The 27,764-nt window shown below is 39.2% G+C and overlaps 1 protein-coding gene across 1 annotated transcript; it reads right to left on the bottom strand.

Annotated features, from left to right (window-relative positions):
• Nucleotides 1-6,382: 6,382 nt before the first annotated feature.
• LOC131963018 (putative claudin-24) lies at nt 6,383-7,460 on the bottom strand. The gene has a single exon (XM_059328143.1). It carries the CDS (start codon nt 7,319-7,321, stop codon nt 6,653-6,655), a length of 669 nt encoding a protein of 222 aa, XP_059184126.1. The 5' UTR covers nt 7,322-7,460; the 3' UTR covers nt 6,383-6,652.
• Nucleotides 7,461-27,764: the final 20,304 nt, after the last annotated feature.

Here is a 27,764-nt window from a genome sequence, read left to right on the forward strand (position 1 = left end):
AACAGATTTATTCTGATAACCTGAAGGACTCAGAAAAAACACACACACGTTCAGCTTCATGTGTGGAGGAAACACCCTCCGACTTTAACTCCACATCTGCTTCCAGTCAGAGGAGGTTTAATGTGCTCCAGACTCTGTCCCCACCCGCCCCGCCTCTGCACCCCCGCGGAGGAAACAAACCACCCTGCAGCAGAGCGCTCACATTATATAACGATGTGTTTTCACTGACATGTTGGGTAATGAGATGTTCTCCTGTCAGGTGGATGTATATAAAGAATAATGAGATGTTTTACAGACATGATGAAGGGCTTCATGTTTTCTATTGTAAACATCCAACAACATCTTGTTTAGATTAAGTCCACAGAAAGCTGTGATCTGTTTAAATAACACAGGTATTAAACATAGCTACAGTGCAGGCGATCTGTGACAAAGACTTAATCGAGTCCTGACAACTTAAACAAACAAACCCAAAGTCAAGAAGTTGTACGCAAATAGTATTTTTATATCGGACTGAAGTAAAGGATGTGAGTACTTTATCCACCGATGGCAGAAACCAGTGGTTTCTTTTGGAGGTTTTGTGTTCTGGTCCAGATTTGAGACATCAGAAACTGGTTTTGGTGCAGCTGTCTGACCAAAGCGGCCATGCGATGTCACGTGGATTTGATGTGATGTCACGTGGGCCTGTGGTTTTCAGGCATGTGTTGGCAACTGAAACACCTTCCACTTCGACGACGAAGTCGTCTGTTTAGTGTCAGAGCTGCTGCTGCCTTCACTGGACACTGCGGAGTGCAGAGAAACCAGCGTCACACTGGAGAAGCTGGTCCTGAGTCAGGGGGAAACCCTGAGAGTCCTCAGTCCCACGCCGGTGACTCATGATGGGACTCCATCTCCACCATAAACCTTCAGGAGGTCAGCGTCCATTCTCTCCGGTCTCCATCTTGACTCAACTTAACGAGGAGTTTTTACATCGTTGGGGACGAACGCAGCTTCAGCCAAGATTCTGTTTTTAGTCAGTGACCTCAGCACAGAGTCTCTAATTAAAACACCGATGTTTGTTTTTAAATGTCATTTGTTTCTGATTTTATGGCTCTAAAACAGGTGTAACAGCTGCAGCTTCACACTATCCATCATTTAGTGGTTTCTGTTTTTGTCAGTTTGTTGGTGTGTGTGTGTGTGTTGGATGAGGAGTGGGAAAATGTATTTTACTTTAATGCTCCATTTGTTTGATCGACAACCACCTCCAGCAGAAAAGCTGATATGATGCAGTTATTTCCCACGAAGGAGTGGAGAATGAGTCATAAACTGTGCTTGTGTTTTGTTTGTTTCAGTAGGAAGTAACTCTGAGAGTCGTAGTAACCACCCTGAAACCACCTAAATACATCTGACGACCAGAGAAACAACAAACCATCCAGTTTATTGTTTGTCCAAAACACTTTGGAATAAAATTAAAAGATTGGTTTTAGACCGTCATTACCTGTTTTTATCATCACTGATCACTTTAGACCATTGACAGACCAGTTAAGATTTTTCAAAAAGTTGTTTTTGACCAACTGTGACCATTTAAACATCACTGTATGTAGCCCATTAAAACTAAATTAGATTATTAAAAGCCAATAACTACTTCCAATTCTCTCTTACACAATTAAAACAGATAATAGTAGTTTAGCTAAACCTACTGACATAGACCACGAAAAAACTAGTTGAGGTGGTTTATTAACTTTCACTGCTCAATGTTAACACCAGTTCTTTGTCTGGAGTCAGGACTCCCTCTGGTGGCTCTTTGTCTCCAGTACTACCAGTGAAATCGGCAAACCATCACAAACTGGTGCAGGTTGATTGAAATGAAACTGGTTTAGACCATTTACCAGGACCCTCTTTAGATCATAAAAAGAACAGTTTTAGAACATCAATCACTATTCAAACACTGTTTACACCAATAAAAGACCTGGACCTTGTTCAAAGTAGTGGCTTATCTGAAAACCCTGAGCTTGTTAACCCTGAAGTGAGGGAAACTCTGGGTTTTTAGTTCCAGAAAGGGAGGTAACTTCAGCTCTGGCTGGGTTGCCGCGGTAACCGACTCTGAGAACCTAACCTGCTCAGATTTTCTTCAACAAGCTCTCGGTTTCTCTCAGTCTCAGCCCTCTTTTAGAGACAGACACAGTCAGAATTTGTCAGAATCGCAGTCCTGTTTCTATATAATTTTGTTACTGAATGACTGTGTAAGGTTATTACTTTTGTGTGTCATATGTGTCATATATATGAACCCTCCACTCTGAATCAGGCTCTTTTCACACTCTACAACTTAATAAAATACAAATGTTATAGCTCAGTGTGATAAGAGACTGACAAGAAGACAGATGGTTTTTGGTTCCAACCTTGTGATGGACGGTGATATTCTGTCTCCTTTGGTCCACCATAGTGCGCGTCCACACACACACACACACACACACACACACACACACACACACATAGCCTGTCCCATCTGCTCTGCTCAATGACTTCCTGTCTTCTGTCTCTGTTGGAGTCAGATGAAAACAACACTTTTGTTCCCAACTGTTACAATACTGGGAACAGTGTCCTACGTACACACACACACACACACACACACACTCCACCACCCCCACAACACCCCCCCACTGAATACTGGTATTGTCCTGCTGTCTCTCCCTGAATAAGACAAAGATAAAGTTTTAGACCAGATTGAAACATGCAAGCATTCCCAGCGTCAGTGGGAACACTGTCGATGTTGGCACGGTGAGCAGAGGGTGGCAGCGTTTCCCTGTTTGTCTTCGCGATAAGAGCCACTATGAAACAATGTGTGGAGCGAGGGGGTCCACTTCCTGTCCATAACCAGGTTTCTGTAAACGGTGGCTCCATTGTCTCAAAAAGGAAAAGAGTAATTAAAGAGAAGGCGGCGGGCGGCAAGCCCTGCAGCGCCGTCTCTTTCATGTTTTTCTGTGTGTCTGTCCCTGGGTTTCTGTGGCACTGTGAGGACCCTGACTTTTGGCACCAACCGCGCCGCTCAACAAATGTTATAGTTTTTCATTTAAATAATATCAAATACAAAATGATGGCACGCTGAAGGTCTTTCCAGTTTTATGATGCTGTTGCGTCTCTGTGTGTAGGTCACATGATGTGGTGTAACTAGGTGCTTCTCAAAGTGGAGGAAGGATCCTCAACAACTGAATTTAAAGGAAACAATGTCATTGACACCCAAAGGATTGTTCTGGTGTCAAGGATCCTTAGAATTCTACCAAAGACAGAGTCCTGCTTCTGGGATTTCCCAAGGATCCTTGTGTGTATCCTCTGTGTGCCTTGTGCACCCACAGTGCTTTTAACATAATATTTTCTTCTTCTTTTGTTTTTTTGGATTGGCAAACCATCTACTTACTGGACTGGGGTGTGAAGCAGTAGCCTTTGGTCCCCTGGGAGTTTTAAAAATGTTGAATACATTTAAAAATATTGAAAAGTGCTGATCTATGTGACTGCCCTGTGATAGTCTGGAGACCTGTCCAGGGTGAACTCTGCCTCTCGCCCAATGTCAGCTGGGATCAGCTCCAGCACCCTAGACCTGAATGCGGATAAGCGGTTAAGGATAGTGAATGTATGAATGAATGAATGAAAAGTACTGATGCCAAAACAACATCCATGTTGTGCACTGGTTCTGGGTTGAAAGGAGGACCTGTCCAATTACCAGAGGTGTCAAGTAATAAAAAAGGTAACAAAGTATTTTTACTACGTTACCTTACTTATTTCGAAATTTTGGGTATCTATAATTTACTGGAGTAATTATTTTTCGGCTTACTTTTTACTTCTACGCCTTCCGTCCTACCTACCCCGATCAATAAGATCAACTACTCATCAGCCAATCCAAAAATAACATACCGCCACACATGATCCAATTAGAAAATAGCATTGTTGTATCCAGGTTCAATACAGGCTAACATGATAACATGCCTCTGAAGTTTGACTTTTTGCACCATTACAATACGTATAGGCAGCTAGTCATCATATCTTCTGCTTGATGAAACACATATTAATGCTCAAGTAGTACACATATATGGTTCTTTAATGTTTTTGCATTGTACTAAAATATGTTCATTTTCAATGGGCATAAATGGAGCTGAAACTGGTGCATCCCAAATGTTTCAGCATTAACATTTTAATATAACACAATAGTTAATATGGCTTTTTTGGGGAGGTGGGGTGGTGCACTGTAGGCCCCTGTGGCCCCCGTTGCCTAAGCCTTTGTCCTTAATGGCATGAGAGCCTGTTTCATTCTGAGGAGTCAGCTTTTTCTAAACCAACATGGCTCAGTTCCAAATTTTGGCCACTTACATTATTTTTACTTTTATACTTTAAGTAGTTTTGAAACCAGTACTTTTATACTTGAGTAAAAAGACTTAAACTCAAAATAAGTCTAGTATCTATACTTCTACTTGAGTAATGAATGTGAATACTTTTGACACCTCTGACAATTACACACACTTGCACACTCACAGCCCGTTCGTTCGTTCCATGTGTGTGTTATACCAACACACACATGAGTCTTTCCTCTGTAGGACCTGACTCACAAGGACCTGTCATATCAAAGAAGCATCCTGCACTTTGAGAAGCACCAACTGTCTCTAGATCAGCTATTCTCAACCTTGGGGTCCCGACCCCAATTGGGGTCGCAAAATGATTTCTGGGGGTCGCCAAATCATTTTGGAAGTCAGCTCTGTCCACTGTGTTAATGTGTTTTAGTCTTTTTGGTCATTTAATGTCTTTTTTTTTGGTCATTTTGTGTCTTTTTTGGTCATTTATTTATTTTTTTTTTTACATTTTGTGGTCAGTTTGTGTCTTTTTTAGTCATTTTGTGGGGTTTTTTTTGGGTCATTTTGTTTCTTTTTTGGGCCATTTTGTGTCTTTTTTTGGTAATTTTGTGTCTTTTTTTGGTAATTTTGTGTCTTTTTTGGGTCATTTTGTGTCTTTTTTTGATCATTTTGTGTCATTTTTTGATCATTTTGTGGTCAATTTGATTCTCTTTTGGGTAATTTTGTGTCTTTTCTGGCAAATGCCAAAGCAGCAAGTTATTACTTTACAAGGATTCTCTGGCTTGAAGGTGACAGTTTTTAGTTGTTGTCTGCTTCATTATTTGTCCAAAATACGTCGTATCAACTGAGTTTGTATGATTTGAACTGTGCGTGGAGATTCTGTTCAGTGAGCGGGGGTCGCGGACAACATGCATTTTAAATTGGGGGTCGCGACTCAAAAAGGTTGAGAACTACTGCTCTAGATCACATGATGATGTTGCCTTGGTGACTGTGTGTAGGTCACAGACGTGGATTGATGTAGATTAAGATTAAGAATCTTTTTGTACACTCAAACAGAAGCAGCGAGCAGCAAAATATGTCCTCTGCATTTCACCAGCCTTTGCACAACAGTGAACACACACCATTCTAGCACTTCAGTGAGCCTGGGGAGCAGTGGGCGGTGCATCACTGAGCCGGGGCGCCGTGGTGATCCAGCTGCTGCTGGACGCCGAAGGCAACATAATGAGTTTATTGTAAAAACCAGAACAAAGGCGACCTCTTATTGGTCCAAAATCAACATGTCAGATAAAATAACAACAACAACAACAACATTATTATTATTATTATTATTATTATTATTATTATTATTATTATTATCTAGTTTATGGGGGAAATTATTAGAAACTTATTTTCCAAAAATAAATCAAGCAGGTGTAAGTTTCATGTGACTTTTATTTTTATTCAGAAGCATTTTATATACAATCATCTGCTGCATATATTCACAGCTATAACCTGATTCAAAGCAGACTAATCAATAAAAAACAATAATAATCATTCCTGTCTGATTGAACTTGAAGTGATTTTTAACACATCAGCAGCTTCTTTCCTAAGTAAAAACACATTTTCTATTTTATTTGAAACACATGGATCATTTAGTCTACATTTGAAGATTAATCACGTTTTATAATCAATAATTTGTTGTTTATTACTGAAACAAACTCTGATGGTTATAATTGAACAGACAGAACAAATAAAACCACGAACAGCAGCACCTTTTGTCTCTTTGGCTCCGGAAAAAAGAGAAAAATATCTGAATGATTGAAACTGAGACCAGGAAATGACTCGAATGTGTTTATGAGCTCAAACCAAACTTATTATTTAAGGATGGAGAGCTGAAACAGAGTGAAATAAACTAGCAGATAAAAGCTGAATACTGGATTTTTAAAGCAGAAATAAATCATCTGCATTTTTTATTTAGTTTCACTCACATTTGCTTTCTGTCTGTCTCCTGTAAAAAGGACTCAGACTCCAATAAGATAACATTTAGAGTAAAGCACAACTGCAATAAAAGGTTTTGTTTTCTTAATGAAGTTCTCTGAATGACAGAGCTACAGACAGGATAAATGTAGATAAATGCCTAAAACTCAGAGCTCCATTAAGGAAACAGAGTTGTGTTCTTTTTTTGTCACTTTACACTCTGGGGACCCAAAAACAAGTTTTGTGGGGGGGTGTGTAGTCTCTAACCTAGAAAATGTCATATTTTCTGAGTGAATCTTAGACAGACTAAACTAACATAATTAAACAAGTTGGGAGTAAATTTGGAAACAGACTTGTGGCGTCCCTGATGGAAAGTAGCCTCAGACGTACTCATATCTGGTCCTGATGGGGGGCTGTCTTGGCTGCACCCTCCCCAGAGGAATGGAGACAGGTGTGTGACAGGTTTCCATCTGCAGACACAAACAGGAAGTCACCAGCAGCGTTCCCGCCACCAGGTGAAGGAAACCCGCCGTCCAGCCACAGAACAGAGCGTCCCCAAACTCCCAGCGTGGCACCACCTCTGGCACCGACTCGTCGAAGAAGCGTACGACCGTGAGGTGGGCAATGTACGAGACGGGGACGAGGCCCAGGACCCCGGCAATGATACACAGCAGCCCCCCCACCATCTTCAGCACCCTCTTGCACCGGAAGTCCTCCCGCTGGTCTTTGCAGCTGTTGACCACATGCATGCCAGGGATGGCCAGCAGCAGTCCTAGCAGCCCTGTGGCCAGCGTAACGCACATGAGGATCCGGGCAAGCTTGATGTCCGACGGCAGGCCCAGGAGGCTGTTGTAGGGCCGGCACTCCATTCCCCCGACGTCCTGCACCACGCAGGTCTCCCACAGCCCCAGCTCGTAGCTCTCGCTTGGCAGCAGGTCAGTTGAGAGCGTGAGCCATGTGGACATCAGGGTGGTGGCCAGCGAGCAGAGCCAGGCCCCCCCGGAGAACAAGACCCCCAGCAGCTCCAGAGTGTGAATGCTTGGGTCCATGCTGGCAGCACTCAGAGTATCCCTGGGCCTTCTGTGTGTCTTACCTTCCAACTGTCAGGAGGGGTGGGGGGCTCCTCGCCATGACTCGTTACAGGAAATATTCTGAACGGGCTGCCAGCTCTGGCGGTGTTTCACAAGAACTCCCCTCCACCACCCACCACCCACCCCCGGGACTAAGTGACCGGACAAAGTGATTGGCCGACACTGGAAACAACAGCATCATTGAGGTTGCACACACACAGGATGTTATCAATGCACACAGCTTTGTTTGAAGTTAATCATGCTCCATTTGTACAGATCTTTTTACACTTTTCATTTTATATTTTCTGTGTCACATGCTATAGTATGACTTTTTCATCAAATGTATCAGTATGACTTTTTTGAGGGGGTCATTTTTGGACATCCCAAAATATTGTGTTTTTATGTCATTACTGGAATAGCCACCCAACTACATGTATCAACAGACTATAATAAGACTATTTTGAGAGTATCGGGGCATTTACAAATTTTATGACTTTTGCCCGAAATATTTCAACATGCTATAGTATTACTTTTTTTTGGGTCAAATTTCACACATCTCAAAATATGGTGACTATACTACTACATCATCAGACTAGAAGAGAGGAAGTTAAATAAAGGAAGAGTGATAGCTCAGAGTGATAGATGAATAGTTTGAACACAGGAGTTTATGGGTTCAATTCCTTATGAGGTGAAATTTAAGCCTTTACTCCCCTAGTAAAGAAGTCAAATACACAAAGAGACACGGCCATGTCTGTCAGCAGATAGCTCAGTGGGACAGATGACACAATTGCTGAAATTTGAGGCTTTAAAACCTGAATGACAAAGTCAAATACACGAAGAGACAGATTCCTAACTGTTAAAGCAGATGGCTCATTGCCTTAAATGACTGCTTATAAGACGGAAGGTTGTCGGTTCAATACTTATGAACCGCAATGAAATTTAAAGCTTTCCATCTCAAATGAAGAAGTCAAATATATGAAGAGAAACAGTCATGTTTGGCAGAGCAGATAGCTCAATGGGGTAGGTGACAGGTTTTGAAACAGGAGGTTATGGGTTCAAAACTTATGAGTTGAAAATTGAAGCTTTATACCTGAATGAAGAAGTCAAATATACAAAGAGAAACAATCACTTCTGTCAGAACAGGTAGCTCAGAGAGATAGATGATTGCTTTGAAGACTGAAGGTTGTTGGTTCGATACTTATGAAATATAGTGAATTTTGAGATTTAACATTCAGAGTGACGATGTGAAATACGCAAAGAGAAATGACCAATTCAGTCAGAGCCGATAGTGGGTGACTAGGTGACAACGTTTGAAACAGGAGGTTATGGGTTCAAACCTTATGAGGTGAAATTTGACAGAAGTGATTGTTTCTCTTCGTATATTTGACTTCTTCATTTGGGATGGAAAGCTTTAAATTTCACTGCGGTTCATAAGTATTGAACCAACAACCTTCCGTCTTTTAGCAGTCATTTAAGGCAATGAGCCATCTGCTTTAACAGTCAGGACTCTGACTCTTCGTGTATTTGACTTTGTCATTCCCTATAGCATGTCGATTTGGGGCATTTTAAATTGCCAAAAACTGCTTAAAATGGATCAATTATAGTCTGTTGATACATATTAGAGCATAATATGGCCAGAAATTACAGAAAAACACCATATTTTGGGATTTCAGCCAACACCCAAACAGCAAGAATGAACAGAAACGGGCATCCTGGTGGCTCACATTGGTAGAGCGCTTACCACTAAGGCCTTAGTCCTTGCAGCGGCGGAGCCGGGTTCGAATCCGGCCTGAGCTCCCTTTGCCGCATGTCTTCCCCTCTATCACCCCCTTTCACTCTATCACTTTCAATAAAGCATAAAAATGCCAAAAAAATAATCTTTAAAAAAAAAAAGAATGAACAGAAACATACATCTGAGTCGAGATACAAATTGAAATTCGTTATAAGAATGAAGACAGTTCTTTCATCAAAAAGTGCATAATTATACCAATCCAGTGTTAAGAAGTTAAATAAAAAGTATTTGTATAAATGTCAATTTAAGCCAACATCCCAACCTTTCTGGAACTGGGGTTCAGTTAATGTGGAGAGTTTAAACCGAGACATTGAACGTTTTATACCCAAGAAGACCGATAACATTCAGAACATAAACAATGGTACCATGGTTGTAGTGGCACTGTTGTGCTATTGCAGACATAGTAGTAATATCCAGTGTTGCCAAGGTCAGAGTACACATATATGGTGCAATTACAATATGGTAAGTAGTATAAATCCTTTGCTATTACCCCAAACCAACTGTCATATTCAAAAGACACAAACGAGATAAATAGGAGCATCCTATCCTTAGCATTCTGTATCGAGCATTAGTGGAGAGGCAAATGTGTCTTTTTCATTTTGAAAATCAGAGTCTCTGTCACCATCTGCTGGTGCTTCCTGTGATTTCACCCTGAACATGTCCTGCCTCTCAGGAAGGATCCCCTTGTTGACCAGGAGTGAGGCCACATATGAGACCATGGGAATGGAGACCAGAGCAGACAGCATGCAAATGGTCTTGAAAGGCCCGCTCTGAATGTAAACACCATCCTCTAAAGTGCAGCCTGGGAACTGCAGGATCACAGGGAGGCCGAACAACGGCTCTCCACACAAGACTCTCATCACAAAAGCAATAATATAATATTTACTACCTATATCAAGCCATTTTCATGATTTTCTTGATAACGATTTTGGTTATTATTTGGAAAAATGGCTAAATATCAGCTCTTAAATTAAACTCTTATAAGCAATTTTTGTTGTTGACATTATATTTGCCCAAACAAATGTACCTTTAGTTGTACCACGCATTAAAATATACTAGGATTGAGGAAAACAAGGGTGGTCTAATATTTTTTTTTCCATGACTGTAATGTCTGTAATTTGTTTGTATATTTAGCATTCCCATTGGTATGGGACTAGCTGCATTCGCTCCTTGTCCTGGAGTCCTCATTCATATTTTAACAATAGATCAATAATAGAAAAATCAATACACATCTGAAACATTCATTTCAACAATAAGACTCACTACATAACACAACCCCGACACGTAAAGCCTGTCTAACACAAAAGTTTAATCTCTTAGATCAGCCCCAATTGGGGTCGTGACATGATTTCTGGGGGTCTTTGATGATGATTTTGTGTCTTTTTTTGGTGATTTTGTGTCTTTTTTGATCATTTTGTGGTCAATTTGTTTCTTTTTTGGTCATTTTGTTTCCTTTTTGGTAATTTTGTGTCTTTTTTTAGTGATTTTGTGTCTTTTTTGGTCATTTTGTTTCTTTTTTAGTGATTTTGTGTCTTTTTTTAGTGATTTTGTGTCTTTTTTGGATCATTTTGTGTCTTTTTTAGTGATTTTGTCTCTTTTTGTTGATTTTGTGTATTTTTTGGTCATTTCGTGTCTTTTTTAGTGATTTTGTGTCTTTTTTGGTGATTTTGTGTCTTTTTTGGTCATTTTGTGTCTTTTTGATCATTTTGTGGTCAATTTGTTTCTTTTTTGGTCATTTTGTTTTCCTTTTTGGTCATTTTGTGTCTTTTTTTAGTGATTTTGTGTCTTTTTTTTATCATTTTGTGGTCAATTTGTGTCTTTTTTGGTCATTTTGTCTTTTTTTGATCAATTTGTGGTCAATTTGTGTCTTTTTTTGGTAATTTTGTTTATTTTTTGGGTCATTTTGTGTCTTTTTTGGTCATTTTGTGTCTTTTTTGATCATTTTGTGGTCAATTTGTTTCTTTTTTGGTTATTTTGTTTCCTTTTTTGGTAATTTTGTGTCTTTTTGATCATTTTGTGTATTTTTTTAGTGATTTTGTGTCTTTTTTGGTCAATTTCTTTTTTGGGTCATTTTGTGTATTTTTTTGTGATTTTGTGTCTTTTTTGGTCATTTTGTTTCTTTTTTGGGTAATTTTGTGTCTTTTTTTGTGATTTTGTCTCTTTTTGTTGATTTTGTGTCTTTTTTGGTCATTTTGTGTATTTTTTGGTCATTTTGTGTCTTTTTTGGTCATTATGTGGTCAATTTGTGTCTTTTTTGGTCATTTTGTTTCCTTTTTGGTAATTTTGTGTCTTTTTTTAGTGACTTTGTGTCTTTTTAGGTCGTTTTGTTTCTTTTTTAGTGATTTTGTGTCTTTTTTAGTGATTTTGTGTCTTTTTTGGATCATTTTGTGTCTTTTTTAGTGATTTTGTGTCTTTTTGTTGATTTTGTGTCTTTTTTGGTCATTTCGTGTCTTTTTTTAGTCATTTTGTGTCTTTTTTGGTCATTTTGTGTCTTTTTTTGATCAATTTGTGTCTTTTGTGGTCAATTTCTTTCTTTTTTGGTTATTTTGTTTCCTTTTTTGGTAATTTTGTGTCTTTTTGATCATTTCGTGTCTTTTTTAGTGATTTTGTGTCTTTTTTGGTGATTTTGTGTCTTTTTTGGTCATTTTGTGTCTTTTTGATCATTTTGTGGTCAATTTGTTTCTTTTTTGGTCATTTTGTTTTCCTTTTTGGTCATTTTGTGTCTTTTTTTAGTGATTTTGTGTCTTTTTTTTATCATTTTGTGGTCAATTTGTGTCTTTTTTGGTCATTTTGTCTTTTTTTGATCAATTTGTGGTCAATTTGTGTCTTTTTTTGGTAATTTTGTTTATTTTTTGGGTCATTTTGTGTCTTTTTTGGTCATTTTGTGTCTTTTTTGATCATTTTGTGGTCAATTTGTTTCTTTTTTGGTTATTTTGTTTCCTTTTTTGGTAATTTTGTGTCTTTTTGATCATTTTGTGTATTTTTTTAGTGATTTTGTGTCTTTTTTGGTCAATTTCTTTTTTGGGTCATTTTGTGTATTTTTTTGTGATTTTGTGTCTTTTTTGGTCATTTTGTTTCTTTTTTGGGTAATTTTGTGTCTTTTTTTGTGATTTTGTCTCTTTTTGTTGATTTTGTGTCTTTTTTGGTCATTTTGTGTATTTTTTGGTCATTTTGTGTCTTTTTTGGTCATTATGTGGTCAATTTGTGTCTTTTTTGGTCATTTTGTTTCCTTTTTGGTAATTTTGTGTCTTTTTTTAGTGACTTTGTGTCTTTTTAGGTCGTTTTGTTTCTTTTTTAGTGATTTTGTGTCTTTTTTAGTGATTTTGTGTCTTTTTTGGATCATTTTGTGTCTTTTTTAGTGATTTTGTGTCTTTTTGTTGATTTTGTGTCTTTTTTGGTCATTTCGTGTCTTTTTTTAGTCATTTTGTGTCTTTTTTGGTCATTTTGTGTCTTTTTTTGATCAATTTGTGTCTTTTGTGGTCAATTTCTTTCTTTTTTGGTTATTTTGTTTCCTTTTTTGGTAATTTTGTGTCTTTTTGATCATTTTGTGTATTTTTTTGTGATTTTGTGTCTTTTTTGGTCAATTTCTTTTTTGGGTCATTTACTCTAAATATGGTAAGAAGTATAAATCCTTTGCTATTACCCCAAACCAACTGTCATATTCAAAAGACACAAACGAGATAAATAGGAGAATCCTATCCTTAGCATTCTGTATCGAGCATTAGTGGAGAGGCAAATGTGTCTTTTTCATTTTGAAAATCAGAGTCTCTGTCACCATCTGCTGGTGCTTCCTGTGATTTCACCTTGAACATGTCCTGCCTCTCAGGAAGGATCCCCTTGTTGAACAGGAGTGAGGCCACATATGAGACCATGGGAATGGAGACCAGAGCAGACAGCATGCAAATGGTCTTGAAAGGCCAGCTCTGAATGTAAGCACCATCCTCTAAAGTGCAGCCTGGGAACTGCAGGATCACAGGGAGGCCGAACAACGGCTCTCCGCACAAGACTCTCATCACAAAAGCAATAATATAATATTTAGATAGATAGATAGATAGATATACTTTATTTATCCCAAGCTGGGAAATTACAGTGAAGCAGCAGCATTACACACAGAGACAATAACAACACAATTAAGTAAAAAGAATAACCTAGGCATACTTCAAGCAATAAAATATAAAAATACAATAAAAATACAATAAAATATAAAGTGTCTAAAGAAGGAGTAGAATAGAATTCCAGTGCAGAATAAATATGAATATACAGTATAAAAATGTTGGTGCTATGAAACAAATAAGGTGCAATGAACAGTGTGCATAAAAACACATAAAGTGCATAGACAGTATGTAATGAACCAGGTTATTATTTGTTATTGTACAGTGTGATGGCATGTGGCAGGAAAGATTTTTTATATCTGTCCCTATGACAGTGGAGCTGGAGCAGCCTGTGAGAGAAGGTGCTCCGCTGTCTTTCTACTGTGTGATGGAGAGGGTGCTGATCATTGTCCATGATGGACAGCAATTTGTTCAGTGTTCTCCTCTCCACCACAGTCCCAAAAGTCTCCAGCCTGAGACCAAGTACAGAGCCAGCCTTCTTGATAATTTTATCAAGTCTGTTGGTGTCGCTGGCTCTGATGCTGCTGCCCCAACACACAGCAGCAAAGAAAATGGCGCTGGCAACAACAGACTGGTAGAAGATCTCCAACATCTTGCTGCACACATTGAAGGATCTCAGCTTCCTCAGGAAATAGAGTCTGCTCAGCCCCTTCTTGTACACAGCCTCTGTGTTAGATTTCCAGTCCAGTCTGTTGCCGATAACCACTCCAAGGTATTTGTAGTCCTCCACCTCCTCCACCACCTCCCCCCTGATCAGAAGTGGCTGTGGAAGCATCTTCTTCCTCCTGAAGTCAATCACCATCTCTCTGGTCTTGGTGACGTTCAGCTTCAGGTGATTCTGTTCGGACCACTCTACAAATCTGTCCACCAGTGTCCTGTACTCACCCTCCTCTCCCTCTCTTATACACCCGACAACAGCTGAGTCGTCAGAAAACTTCTGCAGGTGACATGACTCAGAGTTGTACTGAAAGTCAGTGGTGTATAAGGTGAAGAGGAAGGGAGAAAGCACAGTTCCCTGCGGAGCTCCTGTATCACTGACCACCACATCAGACAGGACACTGCCCAGACGGACAAACTGTGGCCTGCCTGTCAGGTAGTCAGTAATCCAGGAGATCCTAGAGTCGTCGACACCCATCCCCCGCAGCTTCTCACCCAACAGCAAAGGTTGAATGTTGTTGAAAGCACTGGAGAAATCAAAGAATGTGATCCTCACAGTGCTTCCTCCACCATCCAGATGCAAATGGGCTCGTTGCAGCAGGTAGATGACAGCATCGTCGACTCCTAAATGGGGCTGGTAGGCAAATTGCAAGGGGTCCAGAAACGTCCTCACCTGTGGCCTCAGCTGGGCCAAGACCAGTCTCTCCAGGACCTTCATCACATGAGATGAGAGGGCGACAGGTCTGTAGTCAGCTGGGTCAGATGGTCTTGACTTCTTGGGGACTGGGACCAAGCAGGAGGTCTTCCACAGCAGCGGGACTTTCTCCTGACTCAGACTCAGGTTGTACAGATGTCTCAGTACAGGAGACAGCTGGCTGGCGCAGGTCTTCAGGATCCTGGGTGCGATACCATCAGGACCTGCAGCTTTACACTGATGGAGTCTTTTGTTAGAAAAATTGCACGAGGAAACCTTGAAAATTGATAATCTGTCACCGACAGAAAAAATCTGTCACCAACAGAAAAAACCTCACCATTTTTCTGCGCATTCTTTGATGGGGAAATGAAGAGCTGGAGAACGTCCTGTTTCTCAGTTTAACAAAAGTTTTATTACAATACGTCAAAAAATGTGCACTTTACAGAGATCTCTGGGTTCAACCTTAACTCATGTCCCTGAATACAAACAGACGTGTTTCAGTTCGTGAAGTCTGAACCCCGACTCCCTCTCTGGAACCCATTAAAATACTAACATTTGTTTACAAAACATGCTGGTCGATTTCTTCCAGGAAGTCCCGCCTTCTTGATCCGCTCATTCGCCAGTCTTCTTTCATACCGTCACACATCAGGCCACCTGGGCAATACAATCACTGCTTCCCATAACAAAGCCTTGTGGCCTGCTAACAAACTTGTTAGCACAAACATTTTTCCTTGTTATGACTTACAGAGATTCTCACACGGGATTTTAATTCGGCCTTCTGTGGTCTCCCCTCTCCAGACAAACATACACACACACACACTCACACTCACAAACGCACATACACACACAGCAAAAACTATGTATCAATATATCTGGATGTCATTCTTTGTGATTTATAGAATCTTAATCAGTTTAAGCAAATGGAATATATGTAATTAAAGTAATCATAGTTTTCTACATCAATATTAACACACAAACACAATCAATGTATCAAATCATATTGTCTGACTTAATATAAATGCATAGAGATATTTATTACAGTCAAGGTTTGACCTTTGATAGTGACCTGCGTCACTCACAGAGAACAGAGACAGAAGCAGAAATAAAGCATAAAACCATTTACCAATATAGAAAATAATCAATTATTTTAACAATTCCCTCTTTTGGCCTAACATTCATTAGGCCAACTCAAACAAAATTATGAATAGTAGCAATATCAGTGAGCAGCAAAGCATTTCAGAGTGGATTAATGTCATTTGATATGGGGAAAGGGATTTACCTTCGATGACCATGGAGATGCAAAACACAGACAGAACAGATATGAGAAATACACACAACACACAACACCACTATGCTTGTGTCATCAATATGTCAATTTCTGTACATAATATAGTAATATTACCACCGTCCACTCTCCCCCTCGGCTCCAGGTGACACAACAGGAAGCACTATAAAGAGAGATAGCAGAGCCAGAACAACACAACCGTATCCAAAACAATCTTTCTGTACCCATTTATCAAAAAAAAATTTGCAGTATATAATGTCAAAAACAATGAATATGATTTTTTCATGAATGTATGATTCTCACAGCTCTTTTTTTAACCTAATATGGACTTGCCCAACGTGGTTCTGTCCACTTCCTGTTGATGACCTTCAGCCACACACACACTCTCGGAGGGTCTTGCACCCTGCCAGAGTTTTTCTCTGTCTGGAGCTGTCATGTCTCCTGGACCTGTGTGGACAGGAGGCTTCCAGTGCAGTTAATGTACAGCAAAAGGACACACGGCAACCGTGGTAAATCCAGGGGCACCCCCCTTTCACCCACAGTGGCTGGTCCTTTAAAACATTTACTGTAGAATAGTGACGCATACTCAGTGGAAATGAAACCAAAATGTAACAAAATATCTCAGTACACTGATACTGAATCAGTATCGGAGAATAAATTGCATGAAATGTTGGGGCAAGAATATAAATTCAGGCAGATTGTGAGTTCAAACATCCCAAAAAAAAAATTTTTTTAATTACATACAGTTCGTAGCAAGCAAGTTGCCCTTTTCTTTTCTTCTCTTGTCAACACATACTAATACCTTCTTTTTTGTCTCTCTTCCCCTACGTACTCTTTTCCATCTATTACACTCACTTGATTTCAACCACCTGTCATCTATCCTTTAGCAAGATATCACATCAACTTACACAGAAAGTTGAGCAACTTGCGTTAACAATCTATTTCAGTTCCAAAACATAACTTTGACCAATGGGGTAAAAACAGACTGCATTTAAAACGGCTGCAATTTGCTATATAAATGGAGCGACGCCTGCGAGCTAGTTCAGGCAGGCAACTCGAGCTGTGCTGCCATACACATGACATGCCCCACTCCTCATACATCCTCCACTAAAACACACCCTCTATCCAATCTGGCGCTCTATTTAAGATGAGAGTAATCCTCGCTCTCCTCTGCCTGCCTATGCTGCTGCTACATCTGTACTGCCGCTCGCTTTCTCAGCTCTGTAAGCCTTGTGTGCGTTCATTTTCCTGCGATTTCAACCTACCTCGTGGCTCGTTGGATGCCATGCCCTTAGACGTCTCCGATTCATAGTAAGTCTCAGACCTCCGGAGAGTATACAGCTTTATCCCCGAACCAGCTCAGGCTTCTGTCTCACTCCGGGCTCGAAGCGGAAGGGCCTTCGCCGCGCCACAGCTCACGCATTTAATGCAAGCGGCTCGTCGGATGGCCGTGCAACGCATTCTCGAAACACTCCATGCATGGAACATTCAGTTCTTTCACTGGCGGTCTCAACCACGAAGAGCTCTTCTTCTACCTTCATTGTTAGACGAGCAACAGGTGAAGCGGCAGCTAAGTGCGCGCGCCGCTCCCCACCGGCTTTTGTCAACCTGCGGCCAACGTTCCTCCAAAAAGAATCAAGCAGTCCGTGCCCAGTACTGCAGAAGCATTCATCCTGTTTTTCTTGGTGAAATGAAGTCAGCAATCAATGTAACCAACGCAGAATTAATCCCTGGAAGAAAACGCCGATTCCTCTGCCTCCAATGTAAACAACCGTGACGTAATCTGACACGGCCAGTGCTCCCGCGCTACCTGCTGACGTCACACCACACGACCCTGGGAAATGCAGTCTCAGCTCCACCCATGGGCTCCAGACCCCTGCCACTTGCAGCAGCAATTCATGATTCCCTCAGGAATCAAATACTAAGGTATTTTATTCTTTCGTTAAAATGAATAAATATGCACAATGATTTTTATAAACAAATGATGGATAGTTTTAACAACAGGCATAAATCAATAATTATAGTAAGAGCTTTGGATGCATATGTCTGCCATGGTATAAAAGAGTATCAATCATTTAATAAATGCTTAATTAATTTGAATATAATATAAGAATAATGATATAATTTTAATAAATATATCTTTCTTGGGAAAAAAAAAAAAAAAAAAAAAAAAAGAACCTGCGCTTATCTCGGCAGGCCAGGACATAAATCTGGTGTAGCTTAGCTCCTCAAGAGCCTTTTGCTTGTTCCATGCTTCTGATTATTAAGCCTACAGGTGTCGGTGCATGGTGAGGAAGCAGATATCAGATGCCACCCTCTCAATGGCACCTTTCAGATGTAATGGTGTTCCAAATTGAATTTCTGGTTTAATGCCATTTGGTTGGCGCAGTAGCCATGCTTTCGTATCTGTATCTGAAGCATGCTGGATCCTTCACAACTCCTGTAAATACCCTTTCATCCTGCATCTTTTAGAATAATTTCTAGTCATATATTTTCCTTTCCCTCCACCTCTTGCAGCATGTCTGTAGTTTTAAGCTTATTCAATGAGCTTATTCAATGAGCTAGGTGTCATAGAACAATAAAATAAATAAATATAATTAATAAATTAAATTGTCATTATTAAAAGTGCAACATAATTTGTGCGCAATCCCATTCATTGCAAAGAAAAGTATTTAAGCAGGAATAAAGAAGGAAATTCTGAATAAATTGACCAATAATAATGTGTGTGTGTGTGTATATATATATATATATATATATATGCGTGGTTATGCAAACAATATATATATTTTATTTAGTAGTGACATTTCATGTGATATTGCCGAGTTTAATGATTTTTATGTTTGTGTATAAAAGAGTCTCCAGTGTTCATTTAGTATCGCAGTAGCCCTGAGATATGTGCTGCTTTCAGCCTGTTTGTTGTGGTTTTAGTATCTGTATCTCCTCCTTGAGGGTAGCAGTTGGAACAGGTGATGTGCTGGGTGGGATGAGTCCTTCAGAATACTGCAGGTTTCCGTGGCAGCGGGACCTGTACAGCTCCTCTAATGAGAGGAGAGCACAGCTGTTAATTTATGTGCTGTATTGATCACCTTAACTTTGCCATGCGCATCATTCCTTGACACAAGCTGTCGTCATCTCAAAACTTGACTACTGTAACGCCCTCCTGACAGGCCTGCCAGCCTGCACAATAAAACCGCTTCAGATGATTCAGAACATGGCGGCTCGCTTGGTCTACAACCAGCCAAAAAGGTCACATGTCACACCGCTGCTCAACAAGCTCCACTGGCTACCTGTTGCAGCCTGCAATAAAATTCAAATCTCTAATGCTGGCCTACAAAGTTGTCTCCGGTACTGCTCCTACCTACCTGAACGCCCTGATTCAGACATATGCTACCTCACGACCGTTGTGCTCTTCCAATGAATGGTGCCTGGCTCTGCCCCCTGTTGGTCCAAGGCAATCCAGACTCTTTGCATTTCTTGTTCCCCGCTGGTGGAACACACTACCAGTTCCAACCAGAGCAGGGGCGTCCCTCTCTACCTTTTTATATATTTAAAAAAAAAAAAAAAAAAAAAAAACCTCCTGAAGACCCAGCTCTTCAAGACACTGTAATCTCAGGTGAAGTTTGTGCTCAGATTTGCAGTTCTGGTTCCTGCTATGTGAAAATGAAACAGCATTTCATTCTTTTACAATGTCTATTGAGTCTTCAAATTCTCTCAGGCCGATGCAGCTCCTTCAATTGGTTTTGGGGGAATTCTTCAATATGAGTGGTTTGCAGATGCCTGGTCAACTAAAATCAGTCCCTCAGTAACCACTTAAATCCAAGGCTCTTTATGAGCATACCATATCTCCATCGCATATTTACTGTGGGGTAGTATAGGCACAAGAAAGCAATCATAGCATTCTGCAACAATGCTCCTACAGTGGAAATAATCAATAAGGTTTGCTCTTAAATACCCATTAAACAGTCTCATGCGATGTTTAACATAGTCATGCACTTTTAATATCTTCATATTGTGAGCTACCTTCATCTCTGGTCATGGGAATTATGTAGTTGATGCTATGAAGTTGAAAACTATATGCCTCAAGGCCAAGCCCTCCATCGTGCCATGCCCTCCATTCTATCAGCTGACTCTCGATTAAGCAAATCCAACCTCTGAAGGATTTCAGACGGCTGGTGCCAGGCCACACATAGCAGTTGCACTAGATAGCATATTCCCCTTGCAGCCGCTGTGCTCTATGGGAATGGCCTCATGGTGGCTGGTGCCGGGCCCACACATAGCAGTCCCAATAGATAGCTTATTCCTCTTGCAGCCGCTGTGCTCTCGAGGAATGGCCTCACGGCGTGGTGCCAGGTCACACATAGCAGTTGCACTAGTTAGTATATTCCTCTTGCAGCGCTGTGCTCTTGAGGAATGGCCTCACAGCGCGGTGCCAGGTCACACATAGCAGTTACACTAGATAGCATGTTCTGCACCAAACATATGAGACTTGGTTTAACCAAAAGCTCCATTAGAGCTCATGATTCAGCCTTGTATTTCTTCTTTCTGCGCCAGCCTCCTCCTTAGTCCTGTACCTATAAAGATCTCCGTAGCTTGGCATTCATTGTATTTTTATTAGGATCGTGACATCTGCAAGTGCAAGTAGCATAGCATGCTAGCAGGGTTTCAGTGCCATATAAGATGCCAAAACCCAGCCTCCCAGAGCATTCTTGGGAATCTAATTTCATTACTGCATCAGGTGGTTTGCTGGATCATTGATCTCATAGTTTGTGCATGTGCTGTTTTGAATTTCAGGACTCTGCTTTCACCGTTAATATTTGCCAGATGGCCTAATGATTCCAGTAGGTAGCATATTCCCCTCGTAGCCGCTGAGCTATTGGGGAATGGCCTCACGGCGGCGGTTGCCAGGCCACACATAGCAGTTGCACTAGATAGCATATTCCCCTTGCAGCCGCTGTGCTCTTTGGGAATGGCCTCACGGCGGCTGGTGCCAGGCCACACATAGCATTTGCACTAGATAGCATATTCCCCTTGCAGCCGCTGTGCTCTATGGGAATGGCCTCACGGCGGCTGGTGCCGGGCCCACACATAGCAGTCCCAATAGATAGCTTATTCCTCTTGCAGCCGCTGTGCTCTTGAGGAATGGCCTCACGGCGCGGTGCCAGGTCACACATAGCAGTTGCACTAGTTAGCATATTCCTCTTGCAGCCGCTGTGCTCTTGAGGAATGGCCTCACGGTGCGGTGCCAGGTCACACATAGAACATCAGCGCTAGGCTCTGAATCTTTTGGTTTTGGGGGATTTATTGCATCACTCCTCAATACCTCATGTAACTGCTGAGGAGTGATTTAGTCGGAGCCTAGACGCCAAATCTAATCTATGTTTATTGTCCAATAAACACATTTTGTATCACGTGAGTTGTCTGACTGAAATGGAGCGACGCCTGCGAGCTAGTTCAGGCAGGCAACTCGAGCTGTGCTGCCATACACATGACATGCCCCACTCCTCATACATCCTCCACTAAAACACACCCTCTATCCAATCTGGCGCTCTATTTAAGATGAGAGTAATCCTCGCTCTCCTCTGCCTGCCTATGCTGCTGCTACATCTGTACTGCCGCTCGCTTTCTCAGTCCCACCACCACCCCAGCATCCACCTGTAGGCTCCGACTGGGGGATTTATTGCATCACTCCTCATTACCTCATGTAACTGCTGAGGAGTGATTTAGTCAGAGCCTAGACGCCAAATCTAATCTATGTTTATTGTCCAAAAAACACATTTTGTATCACGTGAGTTGTCTGACTGAAATATATATTTGCAATATAATGAATGGACAAAATTTAAATATGCTGACGGGACTTCTGATAAATCCCCCCTCTTTTATTTTTTAATTTTTAATTTTTAAACTGGCCTTCAAGACAAGTTTCACTCTGTCTTTTATAATTTTATCACCAACGTCAAGGCCAAAATGTTGTGCTATTTTTAACAGCTGCTCTTTTGTGCAGAAAGCCAATAAGCTCCACTGAAAGGAGAAATAAAAAATAAAGAACAAAAATAAAAATAAAAAATAACTCATCAACACTTGTCATACTTGGGTGTGTGCAAAAAATCAATACACAACCAGCCAAACACTATGGACTGGACAGTAAACAAGGCTCCCCTCTAGCTGACTACCTGACCATTACTAACTAGCTAATCTCAACCCTAGTCTTCATGTGGATGACCAGCGGTGGGTATTTATACACTGAAACTCATGGCGAGGTGAAGCAACCAGAACTGGCCACTTCCCCTTGACCATGATGTGCTCCCGAGACAAATGCTCTAACCAGAGCCACCACAGCACTAGTAAAACAAAAAATAAGACGAAACCCAAAGGGGTAACGCCACTTGGCCTCACAGGGGAACATTTGTTTACATTACAGTAACATTCTGCACACCAGTCAATTACAATTTTACTACGCTTCCACACAAAGCAGGAAAAAACAAAAAAACTCCTCCACCCAAAACATAACTCATAAGGGCAAACAAAAAAAAAAACATAAACCAAAGATAAAAGTCAGAATAGGTAAGTGAGTGTAACTGTTAATTTGAAAAGAAAAATGTTATGTCTCCATAAACAAAACAATCAGGCCTGAAGGAGAGAACAACACCAGGCAACCTTGGAGCCTCTGTCTCTCTGCCTGCTTCTCTCTTTTCTCTCTCCACTGGGAACAAAATATAACTCATAAGATTTACTTAAAAAATATATTGTCAGTATTTGCACACAAATGATTTCAGTAAAATGTAATGCTGGAATATCAAGTAACACTCACTTGCAAGTATCAAGTAAATTTTACATTCCATAAAACATAACAGTTCTGAAGATATTAAGTAACATTTACTTAATTCCATCCAAGTTTTAAATTATATTTATTTAACCAAATTAAGTAAAGTCTATTTGTTTTTTCATAAACAAGAACATCATTTTACTCAAAAATGTAAGAACACTTTATATATCTGTACATTGTAAAAACAAAAAACAATAGCTACTCAATAAAAAATGAGGCAACAGATTGCACGCAAGGAAGTGCCTGTCAATTAGAAACAGACAAAATTCTCTTGATTTAGAATTACATACACATAAAGATTATATTTAATATGATCAAACTAAGTAGAATACTTCTCAAACATTTTTATATTTAAAGTTACTTAAACAACTGCCTCAAAATCAAGGACACATTTATATTGAATACATTTTATCAAATATATTAAGTAAAACAAAGTGACTACAGAACAAGTCAATTAATCACCTTTGACTTTGTAAAAATAAAATACAATAAAAACTGAGCAGGTAAAATTTTAACCAAAATAGAAACTGGCAAAGTTGTTTTACTGGACATGCATATTTCATTAGACTGTGCAGGTGTCCCAATTATTTTGTACTTATTACAGATCTGGAATAGTACTTTTTAAATATGTAGTGAAAACTTATCACCCTCTTAAACAGAGTTTCAACATTCTTACAGAAATCACTCACACAGACATGCTCAAAACAACTTCTGGGGGAAGGTCAGTACAGAAACAGTCTCTTAAACTTTGAGCAGTGGCGTAAGGATTATTCATACCCTTATTTAAGTGGAAAACCAAACAAACAAACAAACAAAAATAAAAAATGTACAAGTACTGCATTAAAATTTGTACTAACTGTAAATTTAAAGATGTATCTCCAGCTAAAGGAATTTAAAGTAAGACTTAGTATATTTTTTAAAAGAAAAATATCCAAATTTTGAGTACAAGCAGGGTATTGACTGGCCTTGACCAGTGTGTGGATACTTCCACCTATATTTTTGTATGTATAACACATAGTACTGTAGTATTTAAACTTATTATCAGCATTATTAACCTACACCACCTGTTACCATCCCCCACACACACACCCACGCAGCACACACTTTTCATCTCACACACCTATTTTCATGCCTATATTGAGTGAAGACATTCTCTTTAAATTTGACTTTGAAGTGTTTAATTCTTCAGACATCCCATTCCAAATTTTTACTCCACTGAATGAGATGCAGAACCTTTTTCTATGATATATATGTTCAGATAAATTACTTTGCCACACATGCTGAGTCACAGATTGTATTGGACGCATTGCCCCGTGTTATGAACCAGACTGAGAAGCTTCTACAACATTTAAAAGAAATGTTGCGCTCAGACACTTGGAGTTAACTCAGTTCGCACACAGTTTTAAATACAATCTTGACAGAGTCATCAATTATTAAAACAAACCTCCCACAATACCCAACAGACAATTCTCAGAGTAGACACACAAGACGTGTAATCTTTAAATTCACTCTATGAGAAAAGACCCAGCCCATACATTTCAACCCTTCATTAATCACTCTGATTGATTATTATATAAACACACATGTTATTAAAACTTCTTGATTAGAACAGTCTTTATTAAAACATTTTGATTGGAACAATATTGATTGGAGAAATACAGCGAGACACTTTGCCTCCTGATTTTTGGCCGGATTTTCTAAAAAGAAAATCCCCCTTTAATCAACACAGAGAACCGTATTCTCTGTCTTCAGGCTGGATTAAAATCACGTAATCCACCTTTTCTGCAATTTATACAGCGGACTCCAAACGCGGATCCCTGTTTCCGGCGAGACACGTCGGCCCCCCTTTACATCAAAAGGCCTTACAGCGGGACCGTTATCCCCTGTCTTCGAGCTGGACAGTCGTATGTCCCCTCTTTCTTCTATTTTTATTTTATTCTATTTTAATTTTTAATTAAAATAAAATGTTTTATTTGTTTTATTTATTTTTTTATTATTTTTTATAAGTCAATAAATCTTCTTGACATATTGTATTTCTAACTATGACATCTGTTTTCTATTGACAACAACTCAATTTTGCAATTAGGCCAATTTGCACAGATTTTATTAAAAAGGTTTGTGCTCACCTTCCTTTTGATTAGGGTACCCTGCTGTTGTCAACAAAGTCTGGATGTCAGTGGTATCAGCAATAATTCAGGCTGTTATCTATTTCCAAAGAGAATTACAGGTTAAATTTCAGATCAAGCATATATAAAAAAATAATTTTAATACTCACGTCCTCCAGCTTCCACTCCCCATCACGTCGGGGTCACCATTTGTTAGAAAAATTGCATGAGGAAACCTTGAAAATTGATAATCTGTCACCGACAGAAAAAATCTGTCACCAACAGAAAAAACCTCACCATTTTTCTGCGCATTCTTTGATGGGGAAATGAAGAGCTGGAGAACGTCCAAGTTTCTCAGTTTAACAAAAGTTTTATTACAATACGTCAAAAAATGTGCACTTTACAGAGATCTCTGGGTTCAACCTTAACTCATGTCCCTGAATACAAACAGACGTGTTTCAGTTCGTGAAGTCTGAACCACGACTCCCTCCCTGGAACCCATTAAAATACTAACATTTGTTTACAAAACATGCTGGTCGATTTCTTCCAGGAAGTCCCGCCTTCTTGATCCGCTCATTCGCCAGTCTTCTTTCATACCGTCACACATCAGGCCACCTGGGCAATACAATCACTGCTTCCCATAACAAAGCCTTGTGGCCTGCTAACAAACTTGTTAGCACAAACATTTTTCCTTGTTATGACTTACAGAGATTCTCACACGGGATTTTCATTCGGCCTTCTGTGGTTCCCCTCTCCAGACACACATACACACACACACACTCACACTCACAAACGCACATACACACACAGCAAAAACTATGTATCAATATATCTGGATGTCATTCTTTGTGATTTATAGAATCTTAATCAGTTTAAGCAAATGGAATATATGTAATTAAAGTAATCATAGTTTTCTACATCAATATTAACACACAAACACAATCAATGTATCAAATCATATTGTCTGACTTAATATAAATGCATAGAGATATTTATTACAGTCAAGGTTTGACCTTTGATAGTGACCTGCGTCACTCACAGAGAACAGAGACAGAAGCAGAAATAAAGCATAAAACCATTTACCAATATAGAAAATAATCAATTATTTTAACACTTTCCAGCTGCCTCTTTACCTGGCCTGTAGTCACCGCTGAGGGGGGGTTGGTGCAGATGTCATCAGTGTAGGAGGAGGACTCCTACTTACTACCTATATCAAGCCATTTTCATGATTTTCTTGATAACGATTTTGGTTATTATTTGGAAAAATGGCTAAATATCAGCTCTTAAATTAAACTCTTATAAGCAATTTTTGTTGTTGACATTATATTTGCCCAAACAAATGTACCTTTAGTTGTACCACGCATTAAAATATACTAGGATTGAGGAAAACAAGGGTGGTCTAATATTTTTTTTTCCATGGCTGTAATGTCTGTAATTTGTTTGTATATTTAGCATTCCCATTGGTATGGGACTAGCTGCATTCGCTCCTTGTCCTGGAGTCCTCATTCATATTTTAACAATAGATCAATAATAGAAAAATCAATACACATCTGAAACATTCATTTCAACAATAAGACTCACTACATAACACAACCAACATAAAGCCTGTCTAACACAAAAGTTTAATCTCTTAGATCAGCCCCAATTGGGGTCGTGGCATGATTTCTGGGGGTCGCCAAATCATTTTGGAAGTCAGCTCTGTCTCCACTGTGTTAAAGTGTTCATGTGTTTTAGTCTTTTAGGTAATTTAATGTCTTTTTTTGGTGATTTTGTGTCTTTTTTTTTATCATTTTGTGGTCAATTTGTTTCTTTTTTGGTCATTTTGTTTCCTTTTTGGTAATTTTGTGTCTTTTTTTAGTGATTTTGTGTCTTTTTTGGTCATTTTGTTTCTTTTTTAGTGATTTTGTGTCTTTTTTTTAGTGATTTTGTGTCTTTTTTGTGTCTTTTTTGGTGATTTTGTGTCTTTTTGATCATTTTGTGGTCAATTTGTTTCTTTTTTGGTCATTTTGTTTTCTTTTTTGGTGATTTTGTGTCTTTTTTAGTGATTTTGTGTCTTTTTTTTATCATTTTGTGGTCACTTTGTGTCTTTTTTTGGTCATTTTGTTTCTTTTTTGGGTCATTTTGTGTCTTTTTTGGTCATTTTGTGTCTTTTTTTATCGTTTTGTGGTCAATTTGTGTCTTTTTTGGTAATTTTGTGTCTTTTTTGATCATTTTGTGGTCAATTTGTTTCTTTTTTGGTCATTTTGTGGTCAATTTGTTTCTTTTTTGGTCATTTTGTGTCTTTTTTAAGTGATTTTGTGTCTTTTTGGTCATTTTGTTTCTTTTTTTTAGTGATTTTGTCTCTTTTTGTTGATTTTGTGTCTTTTTTGGCCATTTTGTGTCTTTTTAGTGATTTTGTGTCTTTTTTGGTCATTTTGTGTCTTTTTTGGTCATTTTGTGTCTTTTTTGATCATTTTGTGGTCAATTTGTTTCTTTTTTGGTCATTTTGTTTTCTTTTTTGGTAATTTTGTGTCTTTTTTAGTGATTTTGTGTCTTTTTTTTATCATTTTGTGGTCACTTTGTGTCTTTTTTGGTCATTTTGTTTATTTTTTGGGTCATTTTGTCCCTTTTTGGTCATTTTGTGTCTTTTTTTATCGTTTTGTGGTCAATTTGTGTATTTTTTGGTAATTTTGTGTCTTTTTTGATCATTTTGTGGTCAATTTGTTTCTTTTTTGGTAATTTTGTTTTCTTTTTTGGTAATTTTGTGTCTTTTTTTGTGATTTTGTGTCTTTTTTTTAATCATTTTGTGGTCAATTTGTGTCTTTTTTTTGGGTAATTTTGTGTCTTTTTTTAACAATTTGTGTCTTTTTTGGTAATTTTGTTTCTTTTTGAGTCATTTTGTGTCTTTTTTGGTGATTTTGTGTCTTTTTTGGTCATTTTGTGTCTTTTTTGATCATTTTGTGGTCAATTTGTTT

Source organism: Centropristis striata, chromosome 24, assembly GCF_030273125.1.
Source record: "Centropristis striata isolate RG_2023a ecotype Rhode Island chromosome 24, C.striata_1.0, whole genome shotgun sequence".
Taxonomy (NCBI): domain Eukaryota; kingdom Metazoa; phylum Chordata; class Actinopteri; order Perciformes; family Serranidae; genus Centropristis; species Centropristis striata.

Excerpts from the sequence above, each read along its gene's own strand:
- LOC131963018 (XM_059328143.1), bottom strand. The coding sequence starts at position 7,321 with ATGGACCCAAGCATTCACACTCTGGAGCTGCTGGGGGTCTTGTTCTCC.